This window comes from Dendrobates tinctorius, unplaced genomic scaffold (genome assembly GCF_039654945.1).
Source record: "Dendrobates tinctorius isolate UK_male_01 unplaced genomic scaffold, ASM3965494v1 ptg000041l, whole genome shotgun sequence".
NCBI classification, from domain to species: domain Eukaryota; kingdom Metazoa; phylum Chordata; class Amphibia; order Anura; family Dendrobatidae; genus Dendrobates; species Dendrobates tinctorius.
This window is the reverse complement of record NW_027361709.1, coordinates 1,385,077-1,407,554: the sequence shown is the minus strand read 5'-3', so window position 1 is coordinate 1,407,554 and position 22,478 is coordinate 1,385,077. Positions and strand designations below refer to the sequence as shown.

At 41.7% G+C, this 22,478-nt stretch overlaps 1 protein-coding gene across 1 annotated transcript; it reads right to left on the bottom strand.

The window, feature by feature from the left end:
- Positions 1-86: 86 nt before the first annotated feature.
- On the bottom strand, positions 87-22,199 carry LOC141088786 (cullin-associated NEDD8-dissociated protein 1-like). Its single transcript, XM_073574956.1, has 14 exons — positions 21,926-22,199; positions 21,313-21,456; positions 18,488-18,642; positions 14,338-14,461; positions 13,709-13,968; positions 13,358-13,600; positions 4,379-4,671; positions 4,152-4,293; positions 2,575-4,068; positions 1,525-1,620; positions 1,244-1,413; positions 851-1,015; positions 628-735; positions 87-455 (listed from the first exon to the last, which is right to left on the bottom strand). The coding sequence occupies exons 1-14, from the start codon at positions 21,991-21,993 to the stop codon at positions 228-230; spliced, it is 3,690 nt and encodes a 1,229-aa protein (XP_073431057.1). The 5' UTR covers positions 21,994-22,199; the 3' UTR covers positions 87-227.
- Between the last annotated feature and the right edge of the window lie 279 nt (positions 22,200-22,478).

Here is a 22,478-nt window from a genome sequence, read left to right as displayed (position 1 = left end):
TGCACCCACTTCATTAGATAAAGTATGGCTGCTGGTAGCCTCCGTTTTCTGCTCTATAATTATTTTCCTCTATAATCTGTTTGGGTTTTAGGATTTTATTATGATCACAAACTTACACTTTGGTTTCCTATTTTGAAGCGCTTATCGATGCAATGCGGTAGCCACCTTGGTGCGGTGCTCCGGCGGAGGTCACACTTGTTAGCCATCGTATTCAGCTGCTGTCACTCTTAGCTGATGTCCATCATCTCTGTGCTGCAGGCTGTCACAGAGTCTTTCTGGATGTTCTCCATCAGGGATGAGAGCTCAGGGTTGGCTCTGATCTGCATCAGGAACTCTGCCATACTGCGGCTGTTCTCCACCTCCGGGACTGTGAGCAGCGCCGTGATGGTTCTCATAGCCGAACGCTTCAACTCATCCTGCTTCTCGAACTCCTGCTTCACGGAGCCGGCCTTTACCTGCGAACAGAAGGACCATATTGCGTATCGTGCGGGAGGATCCAAGATTGGGCTGACTGTTATGCCCTGTTCAGATCACAACTAGGTCTACACTCCATCTATGCTGAGAATCTCTGGACTTGTATCCAGTCTCCACACGTGCTTGTAGGCTGGGTACTACCAGTAGTCATACCTTGGTGGTGCATGTGGCTCGAAGGGGTTCGATGAGCTGGTCCAGGCGCTGGAGAACAGCACTGGGGCACAGAGTAGCCAAACGGGTGAGGATGATGAAGGTAAGCATCTGCAAAACAAGTGAGAGTTGTGGGCCGAGAAGTCTTGCGTGGTGCAGACAAGCTGTCTTTCACAGGTCATTTTGGATGGTTTCCTGGGCTATATGGAAGCCGCGGCTTAGTTACCCTAATGTCGTAGTGATCTTTCAGTCCGTCCTCCACGTGGTTCAGATACTCGTAGATGTCCAGCTGGTCCAGGCAGCTCTCCAGCAGTGTGTACATACACTCAAACGCTGCCTTCCGGACATCCAGGCCATCGTCCACCGTGTGCTTGAATGGGCCCATCTCCACCTGCCGTGAAAATACCGGCAAAGATCAGCTAATGCCTTGCAGGTACTAAATACAATTGAATCCCAATTTTTTTTTTTTGTCAGTGGCTACAATGTGCTTCTAAATGGTGGTCTGAGCTGCAATACCACACCCAACCTGAGGACAGGTGTGGCGCTGTTAAGATTGAGCCCTTATAGCATTGAATGTGGCACTGCTAATCTGATAACGGCTATGAAAATGTCTCCTCACCTCACGGATCAGTTCTTTCCGTACTTTGGTCTCTTCGTATACAGGCGGAAGGACTCTGCTCAGAAGTTTCCGCACCAGAGATGGTTTATTATGAGCGGCTGAGTTAAACATGACCAGAGTGACGCGACGGACGTTGGGCTCCGTGTCCTGGAGGGGTTTTAAGAAATCACCTGCGAATAAAACGCAGAAAAAGCTATTTACATTCAGGTCTTTACGGTTTTCATTCACACATATAATGCAGGTTGGTGACCACTAGGTGTCAGTATTTTCACAGTCCTTACCAATGCAATTCTTCAGGAGGGGGTCAATGGGAGCCGTCTGGTCAGATATGGTGAATTTGATAGCGGTGACAACTGTGCTGCGAGTATGCGGGGAACCTGCGAATCGGGGAACAAGTGATGAAAAGATAAACACAGCCCATCTGCATGGAGGACCCGTCACGTGGATGCTGATCTTGTAAATTACACCACTAAGGGAACTACAAAAGCTTAGGAACACAGGGTTTATTATTAATTCCAACAGGATCTCTTTACATCTGCAGGGCGCTCCCTCTAATGATGACTATAAATATGTAGTGAGCTCCCCCTAGTGGTAACTTTATACACATGTAGTGAGCTCTCTCTAATGATGTCTGTATAAATCTGTACATAGTGAGCTCCCCCTAGTGGTGAATGTAAAAATCTGCACGTAGTGAGCTCCCTCTAATGATGGCTGTACATAGTGACCTCCTTCTAGTGGTGGCTGTATAAATCTGTATGTAGTGAGCCCCCTACTGGTCAATGTATAATCTGTATGTTGTGAACTCCCCCTAGTGGTGAATGTAAAAATCTGCACGTAGTGAGCTCCCTCTAATTATGGCTATATAAATCTATGCAGTGAGCTCCCTCTAGTGATGGCTGTATATAGTGACCTCCCCCTAGTGGTGGCTGTATAAATCTGTATGTAGTGAGCGCCCTCTAGGGGTAGCTGTTTAAATCTGTAGTGCGCTCCGTCTAGTGGTGGCTGTATAAATCTGTATGCACTGAGCTCCCTCTAGTGGTGGCTGTATAAATCTGTATGTAGTGAGCTCTCCCTAGTGGTGACTGTATAAACCTGTATGTAGTGAGCTCTCCCTAGTGGTGACTGTATAAACCTGTATGTAGTGAGCTCTCCCTAGTGGTGACTGTATAAACCTGTATGTAGTGAGCGCCCTCTAGTGGTAGCTGTTTAAATCTGTGGTGAGCTCCCTCTAGTGGTGGCTGTATAAATCTGTATGCACTGAGCTCCCTCTAGTGGTGGCTGTATAAACCTGTATGTAGTGAGATCCCTCTAGTCGTGGCTGTATAAATCACCTGAGCTCAGCTGTTTACACAGCCGCGGCAAGAGTTGCTCCGGGTTCACAAGGGTCAGCTTTCCCACACATTCGGCTACCACGTTCCTAGTGCCTTCCTCCGCAGCCTCGCAATGCTCCAGCAGCAGTTTCCAGACATCTTCCTGGTACGGTCGCAGCTCCTCGCTGGGTAGGCAGGTAAGCGCTTCTTTAAGAGAGTGGAGGAGCAGATACTGCCTTCTGAGCTGACCTCCAATTTCATGCAACAGGAAGGGCAGAAAATCTGCAGGACTGCCCACACAGGCATTTCCAAGGGCGTATGATGCTGCAGACTTCACCTCCTCGCTGGGAGACACAAAAGCCTCGAGGATCACAGTCTTTAGTTCCTTCTGCTGGCTGCCAAGGCTCCGCTTGCGCCCAATTTCTGCCAGTGTCAAGAATGCCAACACCTTCACAGGGTCTCCGACACGGGGATTTTTGGCATCTTGTATGAATTGGGTAATGGAAGCATTAGATTCCTTAGGGCAGGCACTGGCCAACGTGGCCACGCACTTGGCCACGGAATGGAAGGCCTGTTTATGAAGGGTGGGCCCAGTAGACTGGACAGGACCGGTGAGTTGTTTGAGAAGATCGGCATATCCAAGGTGAGCTGTGTGGCTCATGACCAGCGCTTGCAAGAAGGAAAGAATGGACGCCATGGCGCCTCCTTGGAGTAGAGCTGAGTGCACCAGCTGGAACAATTGGGGAAGGATGCGGGCACTAAGTTTCGGAAGAGAAGCCGGATGTGCAGATACCAAGGTGGTAAGAAAATCTACAGACACCTGAGCCAAATGCATGTCTGATTCAGCCAGAAGAGACGGAAGCTCCTCCAATACGGGCTCCAACATGGCGGGCTTCAAACAGTCATTGTAGTTCCTCACTAACACCTCAAGGGCCGATACTGTTCCTAGCCTAAGGGATCGCTGGTTCTTGCGTAAAAAGGAGGCTAGAATCGGCAGTGCGTCCTTCAGCAAAGGCCGCAGGTCAATCTTCAGAGGAGATCCTGCAATAAGGGTGAAAACCCTCACTGCCGTCAGTCTTGTGATTTCATTGCGGAGACGTTCAAGGATGAGCAGGAGAGTGGATGGGAGATCATTCCCCAGTTGGTATCCAAGATGACTTATGAGATGACCCATGCAAGACAAAGCCCTCTCCTTCACCTCCTGGTCAATATCTGTCGCCTGCAATCTTTTCAATGTGGCACTGAATAGCTCTTTGGTATAGGGTGAAGGCTCGGGTACTTTGGCCTGGTCCAGCGGTCGGATCACTTTAACCAACTGTTGAGCCACCAGCAAGGCTTCCGAGGTGATCTTGTAGAAGGTGTCAGAAATACAGGTGACCACCGGAGGTAAGAGGGCTGGAAGGTGAGGCTGGAAGCATTCGGGGGGGTGACAGCTGAGGATGACGTGAAGGAACATCAGCGTATCCAGGCGCATGTTGGAGCTGCTGCCTTTGTCCGTCAAGGAGAAAGCGAGACCTATCGGTGGAAACATATGGCCACTTGATGACACTAGAAGACTTCTCCACTCAGTGCTGTCTATGGAGATCATTGAGTCCTACCTGGAACCAGTGCAGGGATATGCTGGGAAAGGCAGCCGGGAAGGGCACCGGTCAGCTCTGTAAGAACTGCAAAACATCCCTGACGAGACTTGATGCTCTTATCCCTGAGCAGTTTCTGGAGAGACTTCATCACCGATGGGACCTAGGAAGGAAGGAAATCAAGGTGGTGACCAACAAGCGGTGAGGGATTTAGAAGGCTCTTGGCTTGACCTCCCGACTTTGGTCACCTGTTTCTGCAGAGCACTGAGAGGACTGTCCCCCTTATCTGTGGCCTCCACATTCTGTCTGCAGCTGTGAGAGCAGCGCGTCTGCCGTAGCATCGCGATGTACGCAGAGAAGATGTCCGCCTTTACGTTCTCCTCTCTTTCCTTAAATCGTGAAATAATCGCTGGAGCCGCTGACCTATTAAATTCTGATAGAAGATCGGGTCTGGCGGTGATCAGAGTCTCCAGGCACTTAGCAGCTGAGCGCCTCACTTTCCAGCTCATATCATCATCATCGCTGTATTCTTCATCACTCTCTAGAGACACCAAACCAACAGCAATATTTATATTCTGCTGTACATAGAGGCAGTATTATAGTAGTTATATTCTTGTACATAGAGGCAGTATTATAGTAGTTATATTCTTGTACATAGGAGCTGTATTATAGTAGTTATATTCTTGTACATAGAGGCAGTATTATAGTAGTTATATTCTTGTACATAGGGGGCAGTATTATAGTAGTTATATTCTTGTACATAGGAGCTGTATTATAGTAGTTATATTCTTGTACATAGAGGCAGTATTATAGTAGTTATATTCTTGTACATAGGGGGCAGTATTATAGTAGTTATATTCTTGTACATAGAGGCAGTATTATAGTAGTTATATTCTTGCACATAGAGGCAGTATTATAGTAGTTATATTCTTGTACATAGGGGGCAGTATTATAGTAGTTATATTCTTGTACATAGGAACAGTATTATAGTAGTTATATTCTTGTACATAGGGGCAGTATTATAGTAGTTATATTCTTGTACATAGGAGCAGTATTATAGTAGTTATATTCTTGTACATAGGGGCAGTATTATAGTAGTTATATTCTTGTACATAGGGAGCAGTATTATAGTAGTTATATTCTTGTACATAGAGGCAGTATTATAGTAGTTATATTCTTGCACATAGAGGCAGTATTATAGTAGTTATATTCTTGTACATAGGGGGCAGTATTATAGTAGTTATATTCTTGTACATAGGAGCTGTATTATAGTAGTTATATTCTTGTACATAGAGGCAGTATTATAGTAGTTATATTCTTGTACATAGAGGCAGTATTATAGTAGTTATATTCTTGTACATAGGAGCTGTATTATAGTAGTTATATTCTTGTACATAGAGGCAGTATTATAGTAGTTATATTCTTGTACATAGGGGCAGTATTATAGTAGTTATATTCTTGTACATAGGGGCAGTATTATAGTAGTTATATTCTTGTACATAGGAGCAGTATTATAGTAGTTATATTCTTGTACATAGGGGCAGTATTATAGTAGTTATATTCTTGTACATAGGGGCAGTATTATAGTAGTTATATTCTTGTACATAGGGGCAGTATTATAGTAGTTATATTCTTGTACATAGAGGGCAGTATTATAGTAGTTATATTCCTGTACATAGAGAGCAGTATTATAGTAGTTATATTCCTGTACATAGAGGCAGTATTATAGTAGTTATATTCCTATACATAGAGGCAGTATTATAGTAGTTATATTCCTGTACATAGAGGCAGTATTATAGTAGTTATATTCCTGTACATAGGGGGCAGTATTACAGTAGTCATATTCTTGTACATAGAGGGCAGTATTACAGTAGTTATATTTTTGTACATAGAGGGCAGTATTATAGTAGTTATATTCCTGTACATAGAGAGCAGTATTATAGTAGTTATATTCCTGTACATAGAGGCAGTATTATAGTAGTTATATTCCTATACATAGAGGCAGTATTATAGTAGTTATATTCCTGTACATAGAGGCAGTATTATAGTAGTTATATTCCTGTACATAGAGGCAGTATTATAGTAGTTATATTCCTGTACATAGGGGGCAGTATTACAGTAGTCATATTCTTGTACATAGAGGGCAGTATTACAGTAGTTATATTCTTGTACATAGAGGGCAGTATTATAGTAGTTATATTCCTGTACATAGAGGCAGTATTATAGTAGTTATATTCCTGTACATAGGGGGCAGTATTACAGTAGTTATATTCTTGTACATAGGGGGCAGTATTACAGTAGTTATATTCTTGTACATAGAGGGCAGTATTACAGTAGTTATATTCTTGTACATAGAGGGCAGTATTATAGTAGTTATATTCTTGTACATAGGGGGCAGTATTATAGAAGTTATATTCTTGTACATAGAGGGCAGTATTACAGTAGTTATATTCTTGTACATAGAGGGCAGTATTATAGTAGTTATATTCTTGTACATAGGGGGCAGTATTATAGAAGTTATATTCTTGTACATAGGGGCAGTATTATAGTAGTTATATTCTTGGACATAGGAGCAGTATTATAGTAGTTATATTCTTGTACATAGGGGCAGTATTATAGTAGTTATATTCTTGTACATAGAGGGCAGTATTATAGTAGTTATATTCTTGTACATAGGAGCAGTATTATAGTAGTTAAATTCCAGTACATAGGGGGCAGTATTACAGTAGTTATATTCTTGTACATAGGAGGCAGTATTACAGTAGTTATATTCTTGTACATAGGGGCAGTATTATAGTAGTTATATTCCAGTACATAGGGGGCAGTATTACAGTAGTTATATTCTTGTACATAGGAGGCAGTATTACAGTAGTTATATTCTTGTACATAGGAGGCAGTGTTATAGTAGTTATATTCTTGTACATAGGGGCAGGATTATAGTAGTTATATTCTACTGTACATAGGGGCAGGATTATAGTAGTTATATTCTACTGTACATAGGGGGCAGTATTATAGTAGTTATATTCTTGCACATAGAGGTAGTATTATAGTAGTTATATTCTTGCACATAGGAGCAGTATTATAGTAGTTATATTCTTGTACATAGGAGGCAGTATTATAGTAGTTATATTCTTGTACATAGGGGCAGTATTATAGTAGTTATATTCTACTGTACATATGAGGCAGTATTATAGTAGTTATATTATACTGTACATAGGAGGCAGTATTATAGTAGTTTTATTCTACTGTACATAGGGGCAGTATTATAGTAGTTATATTCTACTGTACATATGGGGCAGTATTATAGTAGTTATATTCTACTGTACATAGGGGGCAGTATTATAGTAGTTATAGTCTTGTACATAGGGGCAATATTATAGTAGTTATATTCTTGTACATAGGAGCAGTATTATAGTAGTCATTCTTGAACATAGGAGCAGTATTATAGTAGTTATATTCTTTTACATAGGAGGCAGTATTATAGTAGTTATATTCTACTGAACATAGGGGCAGTATTATAGTAGTTATATTCTACTGTACATAGGGGGCAGTATTATAGTAGTTATATTCTTGTACATAGGGGCAGTATTATAGTAGTTATATTCTTGTTCATAGGAGCAGTATTATAGAAGTTATATTCTTGTACATAGGGAGCAGTATTATAGTACTTATATTCTTGTACATAGGAGCAGTATTATAGTAGTTATATTCTTGTACATAGGAGCAGTATTATAGTAGTCATTCTTGAACATAGGAGCAGTATTATAGTAGTTATATTCTTGTATATAGGGGGCAGTATTATAGTAGTTATATTCTTGTACATAGGGGGCAGTATTATAGTAGTTATATTCTTGTACATAGTGGCAGTATTATAGTAGTTATATTCGTGTACATAGGAGCAGTATTATAGTACTTATATTCTTGTACATAGGAGCAGTATTATAGTAGTTATATTCTTGTACATAGGGGCAGTATTATATCAGTTATATTCTTGAACATAGGAGCAGTATTATAGTAGTTATATTCTTGTACATAAGAGGCAGTATTATAGTAGTTATATTATTGTACATAGGGAGCAGTATTATAGTAGTTATATTCTTGTACATAGGGGCAGTATTATAGTAGTTATATTCTTGTACATATGGGGCAGTATTATAGTAGTTATATTCTTGTACATAGGGGCAGTATTATAGTAGTTATATTCTTGTACATAGGGGGCAGTATTATAGTAGTTATATTCTTGAACATAGGAGCAGTATTATAGTAGTTATATTCTTGTACATAAGAGGCAGTATTATAGTAGTGTAGGGATTCGACTAGCTTAGGTGCAGCAGGAGACAAATATGCGACAGGTTCTTCCCAAAGTTCATGAGGTTTATTTGCATCATAAACCATTAATCTGCATATCACCAAAATAGCCTCTAGTTTAGGCAAAAGAACACAAATGTCCGTGGTTGGAGACTCGGACCGAGAGTCTCAGCACATGCTGGGAGGTGTAGTCTTCCCCATATACAACTTTCTGTAGTGTCCCACCTGGACACAGGGAAGTCTGTCCACACTCAGACAGACTCTCTCACAAGTGCCAAACACCTCAATTACATAGCCCTGTAACCACACCCACAGGTGATCACATGGCTATGACATCACTAAAGGTTGTATTGCACATAGACACACACAGGCTTCCCTGACACAGTGTAACAGAAATATCAGCAGTACCTCTGCTGATCAATACACCCTGGAGCCTGCATCCCAAGGCCACCCACCTTGAGACCCATAATGGTCATTTAGGACCCTGCTCCTGTTACCACACTGAATGTGCCTGTACACCCGTCCTGGGACACCCACACAGCGCCCCCTAGCTGACATAGTGGTCACTACACCACAGTAGTTATATTCTTGTATATAGGGGCAGTATTATAGTAGTTATATTCTACTGTACATAGGGGGGCAGTATTATAGTAGTTATATTCTTGTACATAGGGGGCAGTATTATAGTAGTTATATTCTTGTACATAGGGGACAGTATTATAGTAGTTATATTCTTGTACATAGGGGGCAGTATTATAGTAGTTATATTCTTGTACATAGGGGCAGTATTATAGTAGTTATATTCTTGTACATAGGAGCAGTATTATACTATAGTAGTTATATACTTGTACATAGGGGAAGTATTATAGTAGTTATATTCTTGTACATAGGGGCAGTATTATAGTAGTTACAGTGGGGCAAAAAAGTATTTAGTCAGTTAGCAATAGTGCAAGTTCCACCACTTAAAAAGATGAGAGGCGTCTGTAATTTACATCATAGGTAGACCTCAACTATGGGAGACAAACTGAGGAAAAAAAATCCAGAAAATCACATTGTCTGTTTTTTTTTTCATTTTATTTGCATATTATGGTGGAAAATAAGTATTTGGTCAGAAACAAAATTTCATCTCAATACTTTGTGATATATCCTTTGTTGGCAATGACAGAGGTCAAATGTTTTCTGTAAGTCTTCACAAGGTTGCCACACACTGTTGTTGGTATGTTGGCCCATTCCTCCATGCAGATCTCCTCTAGAGCAGTGATGTTTTTGGCTTTTCGCTTGGCAACACGGACTTTCAACTCCCTCCAAAGGTTTTTTATAGGGTTGAGATCTGGAGACTGGCTAGGCCACTCCAGGACCTTGAAATGCTTCTTACGAAGCCACTCCTTCGTTGCCCTGGTGGTGTGCTTTGGATCATTGTCATGTTGAAAGACCCAGCCACGTTTCATCTTCAATGCCCTTGCTGATGGAAGGAGGTTTGCACTCAAAATCTCACGATACATGGCCCCATTCATTCTTTCATGTACCCGGATCAGTCGTCCTGGCCCCTTTGCAGAGAAACAGCCCCAAAGCATGATGTTTCCACCACCATGCTTTACAGTAGGTATGGTGTTTGATGGATGCAACTCAGTATTCTTTTTCCTCCAAACATGACAAGTTGTGTTTCTACCAAACAGTTCCAGTTTGGTTTCATCAGACCATAGGACATTCTCCCAAAACTCCTCTGGATCATCCAAATGCTCTCTAGCAAAGTTCAGACGGGCCCGGACATGTACAGGCTTAAGCAGTGGGACACGTCTGGCACTGCAGGATCTGAGTCCATGGTGGCGTAGTGTGTTACTTATGGTAGGCCTTGTTACATTGGTCCCAGCTCTCTGCAGTTCATTCACTAGGTCCCCCCGTGTGGTTCTGGGATTTTTGCTCACCATTCTTGTGATCATTCTGACCCCACGGGGTGGGATTTTGCGTGGAGCACCAGATCGAGGGAGATTATCAGTGGTCTTGTATGTCTTCCATTTTCTAATTATTGCTCCCACAGTTGATTTCTTCACTCCAAGCTGGTTGGCTATTGCAGATTCAGTCTTCCCAGCCTGGTGCAGGGCTACAATTTTGTTTCTGGTGTCCTTTGACAGCTCTTTGGTCTTCACCATAGTGGAGTTTGGAGTCAGACTGTTTGAGGGTGTGCACAGGTGTCTTTTTATACTGATAACAAGTTTAAACAGGTGCCATTACTACAGGTAATGAGTGGAGGAAAGAGGAGACTCTTAAAGAAGAAGTTACAGGTCTGTGAGAGCCAGAAATCTTGATTGCTTGTTTCTGACCAAATACTTATTTTCCACCATAATATGCAAATAAAAGGAAAAAAAAAAACAGACAATGTGATTTTCTGGATTTTTTTTTCTCAGTTTGTCTCCCATAGTTGAGGTCTACCTATGATGTAAATTACAGACGCCTCTCATCTTTTTAAGTGGTGGAACTTGCACTATTGCTGACTGACTAAATACTTTTTTGCCCCACTGTATATTCTACTGTACATAGGGGGCAGTATTATAGTAGTTATATTCTTGTACATAGGAGGCAGTATTATAGTAGTTATATCCTTGTACATAAGAGGCAGTATTATAGTAGTTATATTCTTGTACATAGGGTCAGTATTATAGTAGTTATATTAGTTATATTCTTGTACATAGGAGCAGTATTATACTGTAGTAGTTATATACTTGTACATAGGGGCAGTATTATAGTAGTTATATTCTACTGTACATAGGAGGCAGTATTATAGTAGTTATATTCTTGTATATAGGAGCAGTATTATAGTAGTTATATTCTTGTACATAGGAGCAGTATTATAGTAGTTACATTCTTGTATATAGGAGCAGTATTATAGTAGTTACATTCTTGTACATAGGAGCAGTATTATAGAAGTTATATTCTTGTACATAAGAGGCAGTGTTATAGTAGTTATATTCTTGTACATAAGAGGCAGTATTATAGTAGTTATATTCTTGTACATAGGGTCAGTATTATAGTAGTTATATTAGTTATATTCTTGTACATAGGAGCAGTATTATACTGTAGTAGTTATATACTTGTACATAGGGGCAGTATTATAGTAGTTATATTCTTGTACATAGGAGCAGTATTATAGTAGTTATATTCTTGTACATAGGAGCAGTATTATAGTAGTTATATTCTTGTACATAGGGGCAGTATTATAGTAGCTATATTCTACTGTACATAGGGGCAGTATTATAGTAGTTATATTCTACTGTACATAGGGGCAGTATTATAGTAGTTATATTCTTGTACATAGGGGCAGTATTATAGTAGTTATATTCTTGTACATAGGAGCAGTATTATAGTAGTTATATTCTTGTACATAGGAGCAGTATTATAGTAGTTATATTCTTGTACATAGGAGCAGTATTATAGTAGTTATATTCTTGTACATAGGGGGCAGTATTATAGTAGTTATATTCTTGTACATAGAGGCAGTATTATAGTAGTTATATTCTTGTACATAGGAGCAGTATTATAGTAGTTATATTCTTGTACATAGGGGGCAGTATTATAGTAGTTATATTCTTGTACATAGAGGCAGTATTATAGTAGTTATATTCTTGTACATAGGAGCAGTATTATAGTAGTTATATTCTTGTACATAGGAGCAGTATTATAGTAGTTATATTCTTGTACATAGGAGCAGTATTATAGTAGTTATATTCTTGTACATAGGGGCAGTATTATAGTAGTTATATTCTTGTACATAGGAGCAGTATTATAGTAGTTATATTCTTGTACATAGGAGCAGTATTATAGCAGTTATATTATTGTACATCGGGGCAGTATTATAGTAGTTATATTCTTGTATATAGGAGCAGTATTATAGTAGTTATATTCTTGTACATATGAACAGTATTATAGTAGTTATATCCTTGTACATAGGGGGCAGTATTATAGTAGTTATATTCTTGTACATAGGGGGCAGTATTATAGTAGTTATATTATTGTACATAGAGGCAGTATTATAGTAGTTATATTCTTGTACATAGGGGCAGTATTATAGTAGTTATATTCTTGTACATAGGGGCAGTATTATAGTAGTTATATTCTTGTACATAGGGGCAGTATTATAGTAGTTATATTCTTGTACATAGGAGCAGTATTATAGTAGTTATATTCTTGTACATAGGGGCAGTATTATAGTAGTTATATTCTTGTACATAGGGGCAGTATTATAGTAGATATATTCTTGTACATAGGGAGCAGTATTATAGTAGTTATATTCTTGTACATAGGGGCAGTATTATAGTAGATATATTCTTGTACATAGGGACAGTATTATAGTAGTTATATTCTTGTACATAGGGACAGTATTATAGTAGTTATATTCTTGTATATAGGAGCAGTATTATAGTAGTTATATTCTTGTACATAGGGGCAGTATTATAGTAGTTATATTCTTGTACATGGGGCAGTATTATAGTAGTTGTATTCTTGTACATAGGGGGCAGTATTATAGTAGATATATTCTTGTACATAGGAGCAGTTTTATAGTAGTTATATTCTTGTACATAAGGGGCAGTATTATAGTAGTTATATTCTTGTACATAGGGGCAGTATTATAGTAGTTATATTCTTGTACATAGGGGGCAGTATTATAGTAGTTATATTCTTGTACATAGGGGCTGTATTATAGTAGATATATTCTTGTACATAGGAGCAGTATTATAGTAGTTATATTCTTATACATAGGGGCAGTATTATAGTAGTTATATTCTTGTATATATGAACAGTATTATAGTAATTATATCCTTGTACATAGGGGGCAGTATTATAGTAGTTATATTCTTGTACATAGGGGGCAGTATTATAGTAGTTATATTCTTGTACATAGAGGCAGTATTTGAGGGTCATACCTGGTTCTTCTTCACTTTCTGTCTCCATTGTCTCCTCTTCCTCTTCACTATCATAGTTGTAGTTAGGGTCATAAGAAATATACTTCAGACATAAATCAATTACTATGGGGACATAAGGTGAGATTTCTTTGGGGCAGCGTCTGATGAAGGAGTCCAGAGCCTGGAAACACTGCTCTTGCAGCTCATCATCTTCCACCTTACAGAACCCCACCACTAGGGGCACTATTCTCTCTAGATGTGGCCCTGTAGAGAGGACAGATGGGATGAGGGGGACTATTTCTGTATAACGGGAGGAGGTAATAAATGACAATGTTCCTACACTATGCATTGGTACCATGGTGCCTTCCTTACCCAGTCGGTGTCCTGCCTGCGTGCTGACAGCGGCCACACACTGAATATACGTTCTAGTGGTAGATGTGGATTCGTTCTTTTTCATTTCTGCCACCAGATGTTCCAGAAGTTCTGTGAACAGGTTTCCATTGCAGGTTTGCACCAGGTGCCCCAGCGCCAGCACCGCTCTCTTCCTCACTGCAAGACGAGGACTGGTGAGCTGAGGCAGCAGACAGCTCAGGATGGACGGGTGGAAGGAGTAGAGCGCTCCCCCCAATCTGCTGGGGACAAAGAGGAGATGAGATCGGGGCCACAACAAAAATAAACTCAAATATAAAAAAACTGACTGTCACTTCCAAAGAGAAATCAGGTGTGCACAGGCGCTTACTAAGAGCAGCCATCTCCATCTATAACCAACAAAATAAAGCCGCACTCTGTGGCGCTATAGCATAACAACGTGAAATATGAATAGCATTGCTGCACTAGAAAAGCTGAAAAATTGAGAACATATGAAATAAGTATTCTCAATTTTCAAATTTCCTAGTGCAGTAATGAGAGTCATATATTTCACGTTTGCATGCTATAGCGCTACACAGTGCGGCTTTATTTTGATGGTAACGAAAAAAACTCACTATAACAAATCATCTCACCTTCCCAACATGTCCGACAATATATCAAGAGCCTCTAGCTGCACAGCAGCATCATCCTGCTTTCCTATAGCTCCAGTGAGTTGCCCTGTGATCTTCCTGCACACATTGGCGGCTAAAGTAGAGCCTGCAGGAAAACCATGAAAATGTATTAATAATATGCATTATCCTACTGATCCTGAGTTACATCCTGTATTATACCACAGAGCTGCACTCACTATTCTGCTGGTGCAGTCACTGTGTACATACATTACATTACTGATCCTGAGTTACATCCTGTATTATACTCCAGAGCTGCACTCACTATTCTGCTGGTGCAGTCACTGTATACATACATTACATTACTGATCCTGAGTTACATCCTGTATTATACCCCAGAGCTGCACTCACTATTCTGCTGGTGCAGTCACTGTGCACATACATTACATTACTGATCCTGAGTTACATCCTGTATTATACTCCAGAGCTGCACTCACTATTCTGCTGGTGCAGTCACTGTGTACATACATTACATTACTGATCCTGAGTTACATCCTGTATTATACCCCAGAGCTGCACTCACTATTCTGCTGGTGCAGTCACTGTGTACATACATTACATTACTGATCCTGAGTTACATGCTGTATTATACTCCAGAGCTGCACTCACTATTCTGCTGGTGCACTCACTGTGTACATACATTACATTACTGATCCTGATTTACATCCTGTATTATACCCCAGAGCTGCACTCACTATTCTGCTGGTGCAGTCACTGTGTACATACATTACATTACTGATCCTGAGTTACATGCTGTATTATACTCCAGAGCTGCACTCTCTATTCTGCTGGAGCAGTCACTGTGTACATACATTACATTACTGATCCTGAGTTACCTCCTGTATTATACTCCAGAGCTGCACTCACTATTCTGCTGGTGCAGTCACTGTGTACATACATTACATTACTGATCCTGAGTTACCTCCTGTATTATACCCCAGAGCTGCACTCACTATTCTGCTGGTGCAGTCACTGTGTACATACATTACATTACTGATCCTTAGTTACATCCTATATTATACTCCAGAGCTGCACTCACTATTCTGCTGGTGCAGTCACTGTGTACATACATTACATTACTGCTCCTGAGTTACATCCTGTATTATACTCCAGAGCTGTACTCTCTATTCTGCTGGAGCAGTCACTGTGTACATACATTACAATAGTGATCCTGAGTTACCTCCTGTATTATACTCCAGAGCTGCACTCTCTATTCTGCTGGAGCAGTCACTGTGTACATACATTACATTACTGATCCTGAGTTACATCCTGTATTATACTCCAGAGCTGCACTCTCTATTCTGCTGGTGCAGTCACTGTGTAATTACATTACATTACTGATCCTGAGTTACATCCTGTATTATACTCCAGAGCTGCACTCACTATTCTGCTGGTGCAGTCACTGTGTACATACATTACATTACTGATCCTGAGTTACATCCTCTATTATACTCCAGAGCTGCACTCACTATTCTGCTGGTGCAGTCACTGTGTACATACATTACATTACTGATCCTGAGTTACCTCCTGTATTATACCCCAGAGCTGCACTCACTATTCTGCTGGTGCAGTCACTGTGTACATACATTACATTACTGATCCTTAGTTACATCCTATATTATACTCCAGAGCTGCACTCACTATTCTGCTGGTGCAGTCACTGTGTACATACATTACATTACTGCTCCTGAGTTACATCCTGTATTATACTCCAGAGCTGTACTCTCTATTCTGCTGGAGCAGTCACTGTGTACATACATTACAATAGTGATCCTGAGTTACCTCCTGTATTATACTCCAGAGCTGCACTCTCTATTCTGCTGGAGCAGTCACTGTGTACATACATTACATTACTGATCCTGAGTTACATCCTGTATTATACTCCAGAGCTGCACTCTCTATTCTGCTGGTGCAGTCACTGTGTAATTACATTACATTACTGATCCTGAGTTACATCCTGTATTATACTCCAGAGCTGCACTCACTATTCTGCTGGTGCAGTCACTGTGTACATACATTACATTACTGATCCTGAGTTACATCCTGTATTATACTCCAGAGCTGCACTCACTATTCTGCTGGTGCAGTCACTGTGTACATACATTACATTACTGATCCTGAGTTACATCCTGTATTATACTCCAGAGCTGTACTCTCTATTCTGCTGGAGCAGTCACTGTGTACATACATTACAATAGTGATCCTGAGTTACCTCCTGTATTATACTCCAGAGCTGCACTCTCTATTCTGCTGGAGCAGTCACTGTGTACATACATTACATTACTGATCCTGAGTTACATCCTGTATTATACTCCAGAGCTGCACTCTCTATTCTGCTGGTGCAGTCACTGTGTAATTACATTACATTACTGATCCTGAGTTACATCCTGTATTATACTCCAGAGCTGCACTCACTATTCTGCTGGTGCAGTCACTGTGTACATACATTACATTACTGATCCTGAGTTACATCCTGTATTATACTCCAGAGCTGCACTCTCTATTCTGCTGGTGCAGTCACTGTGTAATTACATTACATTACTGATCCTGAGTTACATCCTGTATTATACTCCAGAGCTGCACTCACTATTCTGCTGGTGCAGTCACTGTGTACATACATTACATTACTGATCCTGAGTTACATCCTGTATTATACTCCAGAGCTGCACTCACTATTCTGCTGGTGCAGTCACTGTGTACATACATTACATTACTGATCCTGAGTTACATCCTGTATTATACTCCAGAGCTGTACTCTCTATTCTGCTGGAGCAGTCACTGTGTACATACATTACAATAGTGATCCTGAGTTACCTCCTGTATTATACTCCAGAGCTGCACTCTATTCTGCTGGAGCAGTCACTGTGTACATACATTACATTACTGATCCTGAGTTACATCCTGTATTATACTCCAGAGCTGCACTCTCTATTCTGCTGGTGCAGTCACTGTGTAATTACATTACATTACTGATCCTGAGTTACATCCTGTATTATACTCCAGAGCTGCACTCACTATTCTGCTGGTGCAGTCACTGTGTACATACATTACATTACTGATCCTGAGTTACATCCTGTATTATACTCCAGAGCTGCACTCACTATTCTGCTGGTGCAGTCACTGTGTACATACATTACATTACTGATCCTGAGTTACATCCTGTATTATACTCCAGAGCTGCACTCACTATTCTGCTGGTGCAGTCACTGTGTTCATACATTACATTAATTACTGATCCTGAGTAGAGATGGGTGAACTCGAGCAGTAAAGTTCGGGGTCCATACCAAACATCTACTGTTCGGGAACGGACACCAAACATGGACTTCTCCAGGAAGTCCATGTTACTGTTCAGGTTCGGTACCCCGAACATCAGGTATTTCCCACGCTGTCATCTGCATGACAGCGGGATAAACACCGGTGGCTCTTATTGACGGTAATCTCATTACCACCGGTCAGAGCGCTGCAGCTCCCATGCTGTCCGTTGACAACGTGAACCGACAGCTGTGACCAGCGGTAAAAAGGTTACCTCCAGTCATAGGCATCAGCTAATGGGAGAGTACTACTCCCATCAGGCTACACCTGCTGTTGCTGATAACAACAAGTGCAGGCACCAGCTGATGGGAGTATTCATCAGCTGGCACCTATGCTGTACATAAATAAAAAAAAACGGTGTGGGGGCATCTTCTATATTTGATAACCAGCCAGAAAAAAACTGACAGCAGCGGGCTGCAACCCCCAGCTGTCAGCTTTATGATGGCTGATTATCAAGAAAAGAGGTCCCCACTATAAATAATAAAAAATGGTGTGCCCCCCCCATTTTTTTTTTTTCTTTACAACCAGCCAAGCTAAAGCAAACAGCTGGGTCTGGTATTTTCAGGCTGGTAAGGGGCCATACCCCAGAGCTGCACTCACTATTCTGCTGGTGCAGTTACTGTATACATACATTACTGATCCTGAGTTACATCCTGTATTGTACCCCAGAGCAGCACTCACTATTCTGCTGGTGCAGTCACTGTGTACATACATTACATTACTAACCCTAAGTTTCATCACCAAAAGTTTATGTCTCTCCTCTGATGTTTCCAAATTTTCCCCATTGTTCCCCGGTGTGTACCTGAGCTTGCTGCGGGAAGTTCCAATATAACAGTCTTTAGTCCGATGCTGCAGATATCTCTCAGCTGTTCCTTCTCGGATAGCATGTTACTGCACAGAGTATCCACAATCATCTCCACCTGATGCTCCTTCACTTTTCCCACCAGAGGTCCCAGGCTGCAGAAAGCCATGGGAGTCAAAACCAACATTCAAATTCAGGAATAGAGGAAATATGGAGGCATGAAAAAGCCACATATGTGTAACTGATTGGTTATCCTTTACATGTGGGGCTTGTAGGACCTCAATAACTGTGAATGTATGGTGCAGAACTGAAGGTAGAGGGACCTCAACTGTGAATGTATGGTGGAGACTTGGAGATAGAGGGACCTCAACTGTGAATGTATGGTGGGGACTTGGAGATAGAGGGACCTCAACTGTGAATGTATGGTGGGGACTTGGAGATAGAGGGACCTCAACTGTGAATGTATAGTGGGGACTTGGAGATTGAGAGACCTCAACTGTGAATGTATGGTGGAGAACTAAAGATAGAGGGCCCTCAACTGTGAATGTATGGTGGAGAACTGAAGATAGAGGGACCTCAACTGTGAATGTATAGTGGGGACTTGGAGATAGAGGGACCTCAACTGTGAATGTATAGTGGGGACTTGGAGATTGAGAGACCTCAACTGTCAATGTATGGTGGAGAACTGAAGATAGAGGGCCCTCAACTGTGAATGTATGGTGGAGAACTGAAGATAGAGGGCCCTCAACTGTGAATGTATAGTGGGGACTTGGAGATTGAGAGACCTCAACTGTGAATGTATGGTGGAGAACTGAAGATAGAGGGCCCTCAACTGTGAATGTATGGTGGAGAACTGAAGATAGAGGGACCTCAACTGTGAATGTATGGTGGGGACTTGGAGATTGAGAGACCTCAACTGTGAATGTATGGTGGAGAACTGAAGATCGAGGGCCCTCAATTGTGAATGTATGGTGCAGAACTGAAGATAGAGGGACCTCAATTGTGAATGTATGGTGGAGAACTGAAGATAGAGGGACCTCAATTGTGAATGTATGGTGGAGAACTGAAGATAGAGGGCCTTCAATTGTGAATGTATGGTGGAGAACTGAAGATAGAGGGCCTTCAATTGTGAATGTATGGTGGGGACTTGGAGATAGAGGGACCTCAACTGTGAATGTATGGTGGGGACTTGGAGATAGAGGGGCCTCAACTGTGAATATATGGTTGAGAGGTAGAGATAGAGGGACCTCAACTGTGAATGTATGGTGGGGACTTGGAGATTGAGAGACCTCAACTGTGAATGTATGGTGGGGACTTGGAGATTGAGAGACCTCAACTGTGAATGTATGGTGGAGATAGAGAAACCTCAACTGTGAATGTATGGTGGAGAACTGAAGATAGAGGGACCTCAATTGTGAATGTGTGGTGGAGACTTGGAGAGAGAGGGACCTCAACTGTGAATGTATGGTGGAAATGTGGAGATAGAGGGACCTAAACTGTGAATGTATGGTGGAGACTTGGAGATAAAGGGACCTCACATAGCATACAGATGCGGCCTTTCCAAAACCCTGTTTGATGAACAAGTGCACTACTAGCAGGATGCAGCAGGCCTCCATTAATAAAAGCAAGAGGCAACACAGGTGCAAGCTACTGATAAAAACAGCAACCCCACATCTACCAGATTATGGAGGGGTTGGCTGCCTAGTAGAAAACAATGCACACTAATAAGGTTTGCATAGGACGCCATTCACACAGATACATGAGATGCAATGTGTCTGATTCACAGCCTATTAGTGAAGCCCATAGTTTTATCTGGTGGGCTGTGCAGCTCTATAATATGCACCGCACAGTGACAGACGCCCTCAACTGTGAATGTATGGTGGAGAACTGAAGATAGAGGGTCTTCTATTGTGAATGTATGGTGGGGACTTGGAGATATAGGGACCTCAACTGTGAATGTATGGTGGAGAGGTGGATATAAAGGGACCTCAACTGTGAATGTATGGTGGGGACTTAGAGAGACAAAGACCTCTACTGTGAATGTACGGGGGGACTTGGAGATAGAGGGACCTCAACTGTGAATGTATGGTGGAGAGGTGGATATAAAGGGACCTCAACTGTGAATGTATGGTGGAGAGGTGGATATAAAGGGACCTCAACTGTGAATGTATGGTGGGGACTTAGAGAGACAAAGACCTCTACTGTGAATGTATGGGGGGACTTAGAGAGACAAAGACCTCTACTCTGAATGTACGGGGGGACTTGGAGATAGAGGGACCTCAACTGTGAATGTATGGTGGAGAGGTGGATATAAAGGGACCTCAACTGTGAATGTATGGTGGGGACTTAGAGAGACAAAGACCTCTACTGTGAATGTATGGGGGGACTTAGAGAGACAAAGACCTCTACTCTGAATGTACAGGGGGACTTGGAGATAGAGGGACCTCAACTGTGAATGTATGGTGGAGAGGTGGAGATAGAGGGACCTCAACTTTGAAAGTATTGTGGACAACTGGAGAAAGAGGGACATCAACTATGAAAGTATGGGGGGGACTTGCAGTGAGAAGGACCTCAACTGTTTATGTATGGTGGAGAGTTGGAGAGAGAGGGACCTTAAATGTGAATATATGGTGGAGATAGAGGGACCTTAACTTTGAAAGTATGATGGAGAACTGGAGAAAGAGGGACATAAACTGTGAAAGTAGTGTGGAGAAAAGAGGGTAGAAGGGTATAAAGACCATGAGTGATGTTTAGGAGCTGATGGGGAAGTCATGAAATTGCAGACAATGAACAGGAGGGTCACTAGGTCCCCACACCTCTCTCACCACTTCACTGCTAAGTTCTGCACCTCTCCGTTTTTGTCTTCCAGCAGCTTCAGCAGCATTTTCACCACCCTCCTCTCGCTGTCCTCATCTAACTTGATGGAGTCCTTCTGCAGCTCCACCATCAGATCATTTGTGGCCATGAACCTTTAACAGGAAGCAGAGAAAGTGTCAAATCCAATATCTCCAGGCTACGTTCCCGACATTTTATCATTGAATGGTATCTACTGTTCTCTGTGATCAGCCATATTAACCTGACTGTAGTTTATAGAGTAAACCGGGTGCTGGATCAGAAGTGTGGAAATCTCCCTACCCCCCGACCAGGTGTCTCCAGCACTGAGGACATCGTTATACATTAATATCTCATTATAATGCTCCTGCAGTATTATTTGTCTTGCGAAATTCCATCTACTTGGCAATCAGTTCTCTACTTAAAGGGCCACTGCTATAAAAATGTCTTCAGAATACATGAAATCCAGGAACGTGCGTCGGGGTGACGTAGGAATGGCGAGCACCTGTGCCCCCATTATTTCCAGATGACTGTAGCATTTCTATCCATAGATGTCATCCTACGTACATCCCCTGCCCTGCGGTCCCTTCCAGGCCCCCTCCTCACCTGAAGTCCTTGTCACTGGACGTCATCTTCTCCAGCAGGCTGGAGATATGATAGGTGACATTGCTCATGGTGACAGCAGCACTGCAGCCAGTCTACAGGGAATTACAGGGGGGACACGAGGGGCTGCAACTTTTGACCCCTGTGCGGAGAAAATATGGCGTCGAGAGTCATGCGGGGGTGAGGGGATCCGTGTTTGCTGTCCCCTCTTTGGAAGTAACTGGAAAACCTGACACTGCCAGGATATTAATAGATGGAAAGACCCCTGCTGGGCACCAGGCAGAAATACAGGGGGGACGAACATAATAACAGAGTGATAGTGAAATATGAAACAAACTAACAAAAGTCAGATGGATAATAGCAAAACCTGGTAACCTGCAACAAACCATCACAGAAATGCAGATACAATGGAGGTGAAGGGTCCGAGAAAGAGCCACAATGTCACTAAATGCACCTAATAACCAAACATTACACCCCAGGGAATACAGGATTGTAATAAACACCATGGCCGGCAATAAAGTGCAAATGGAAACTTGAGATTTAATGTGAAAACTGA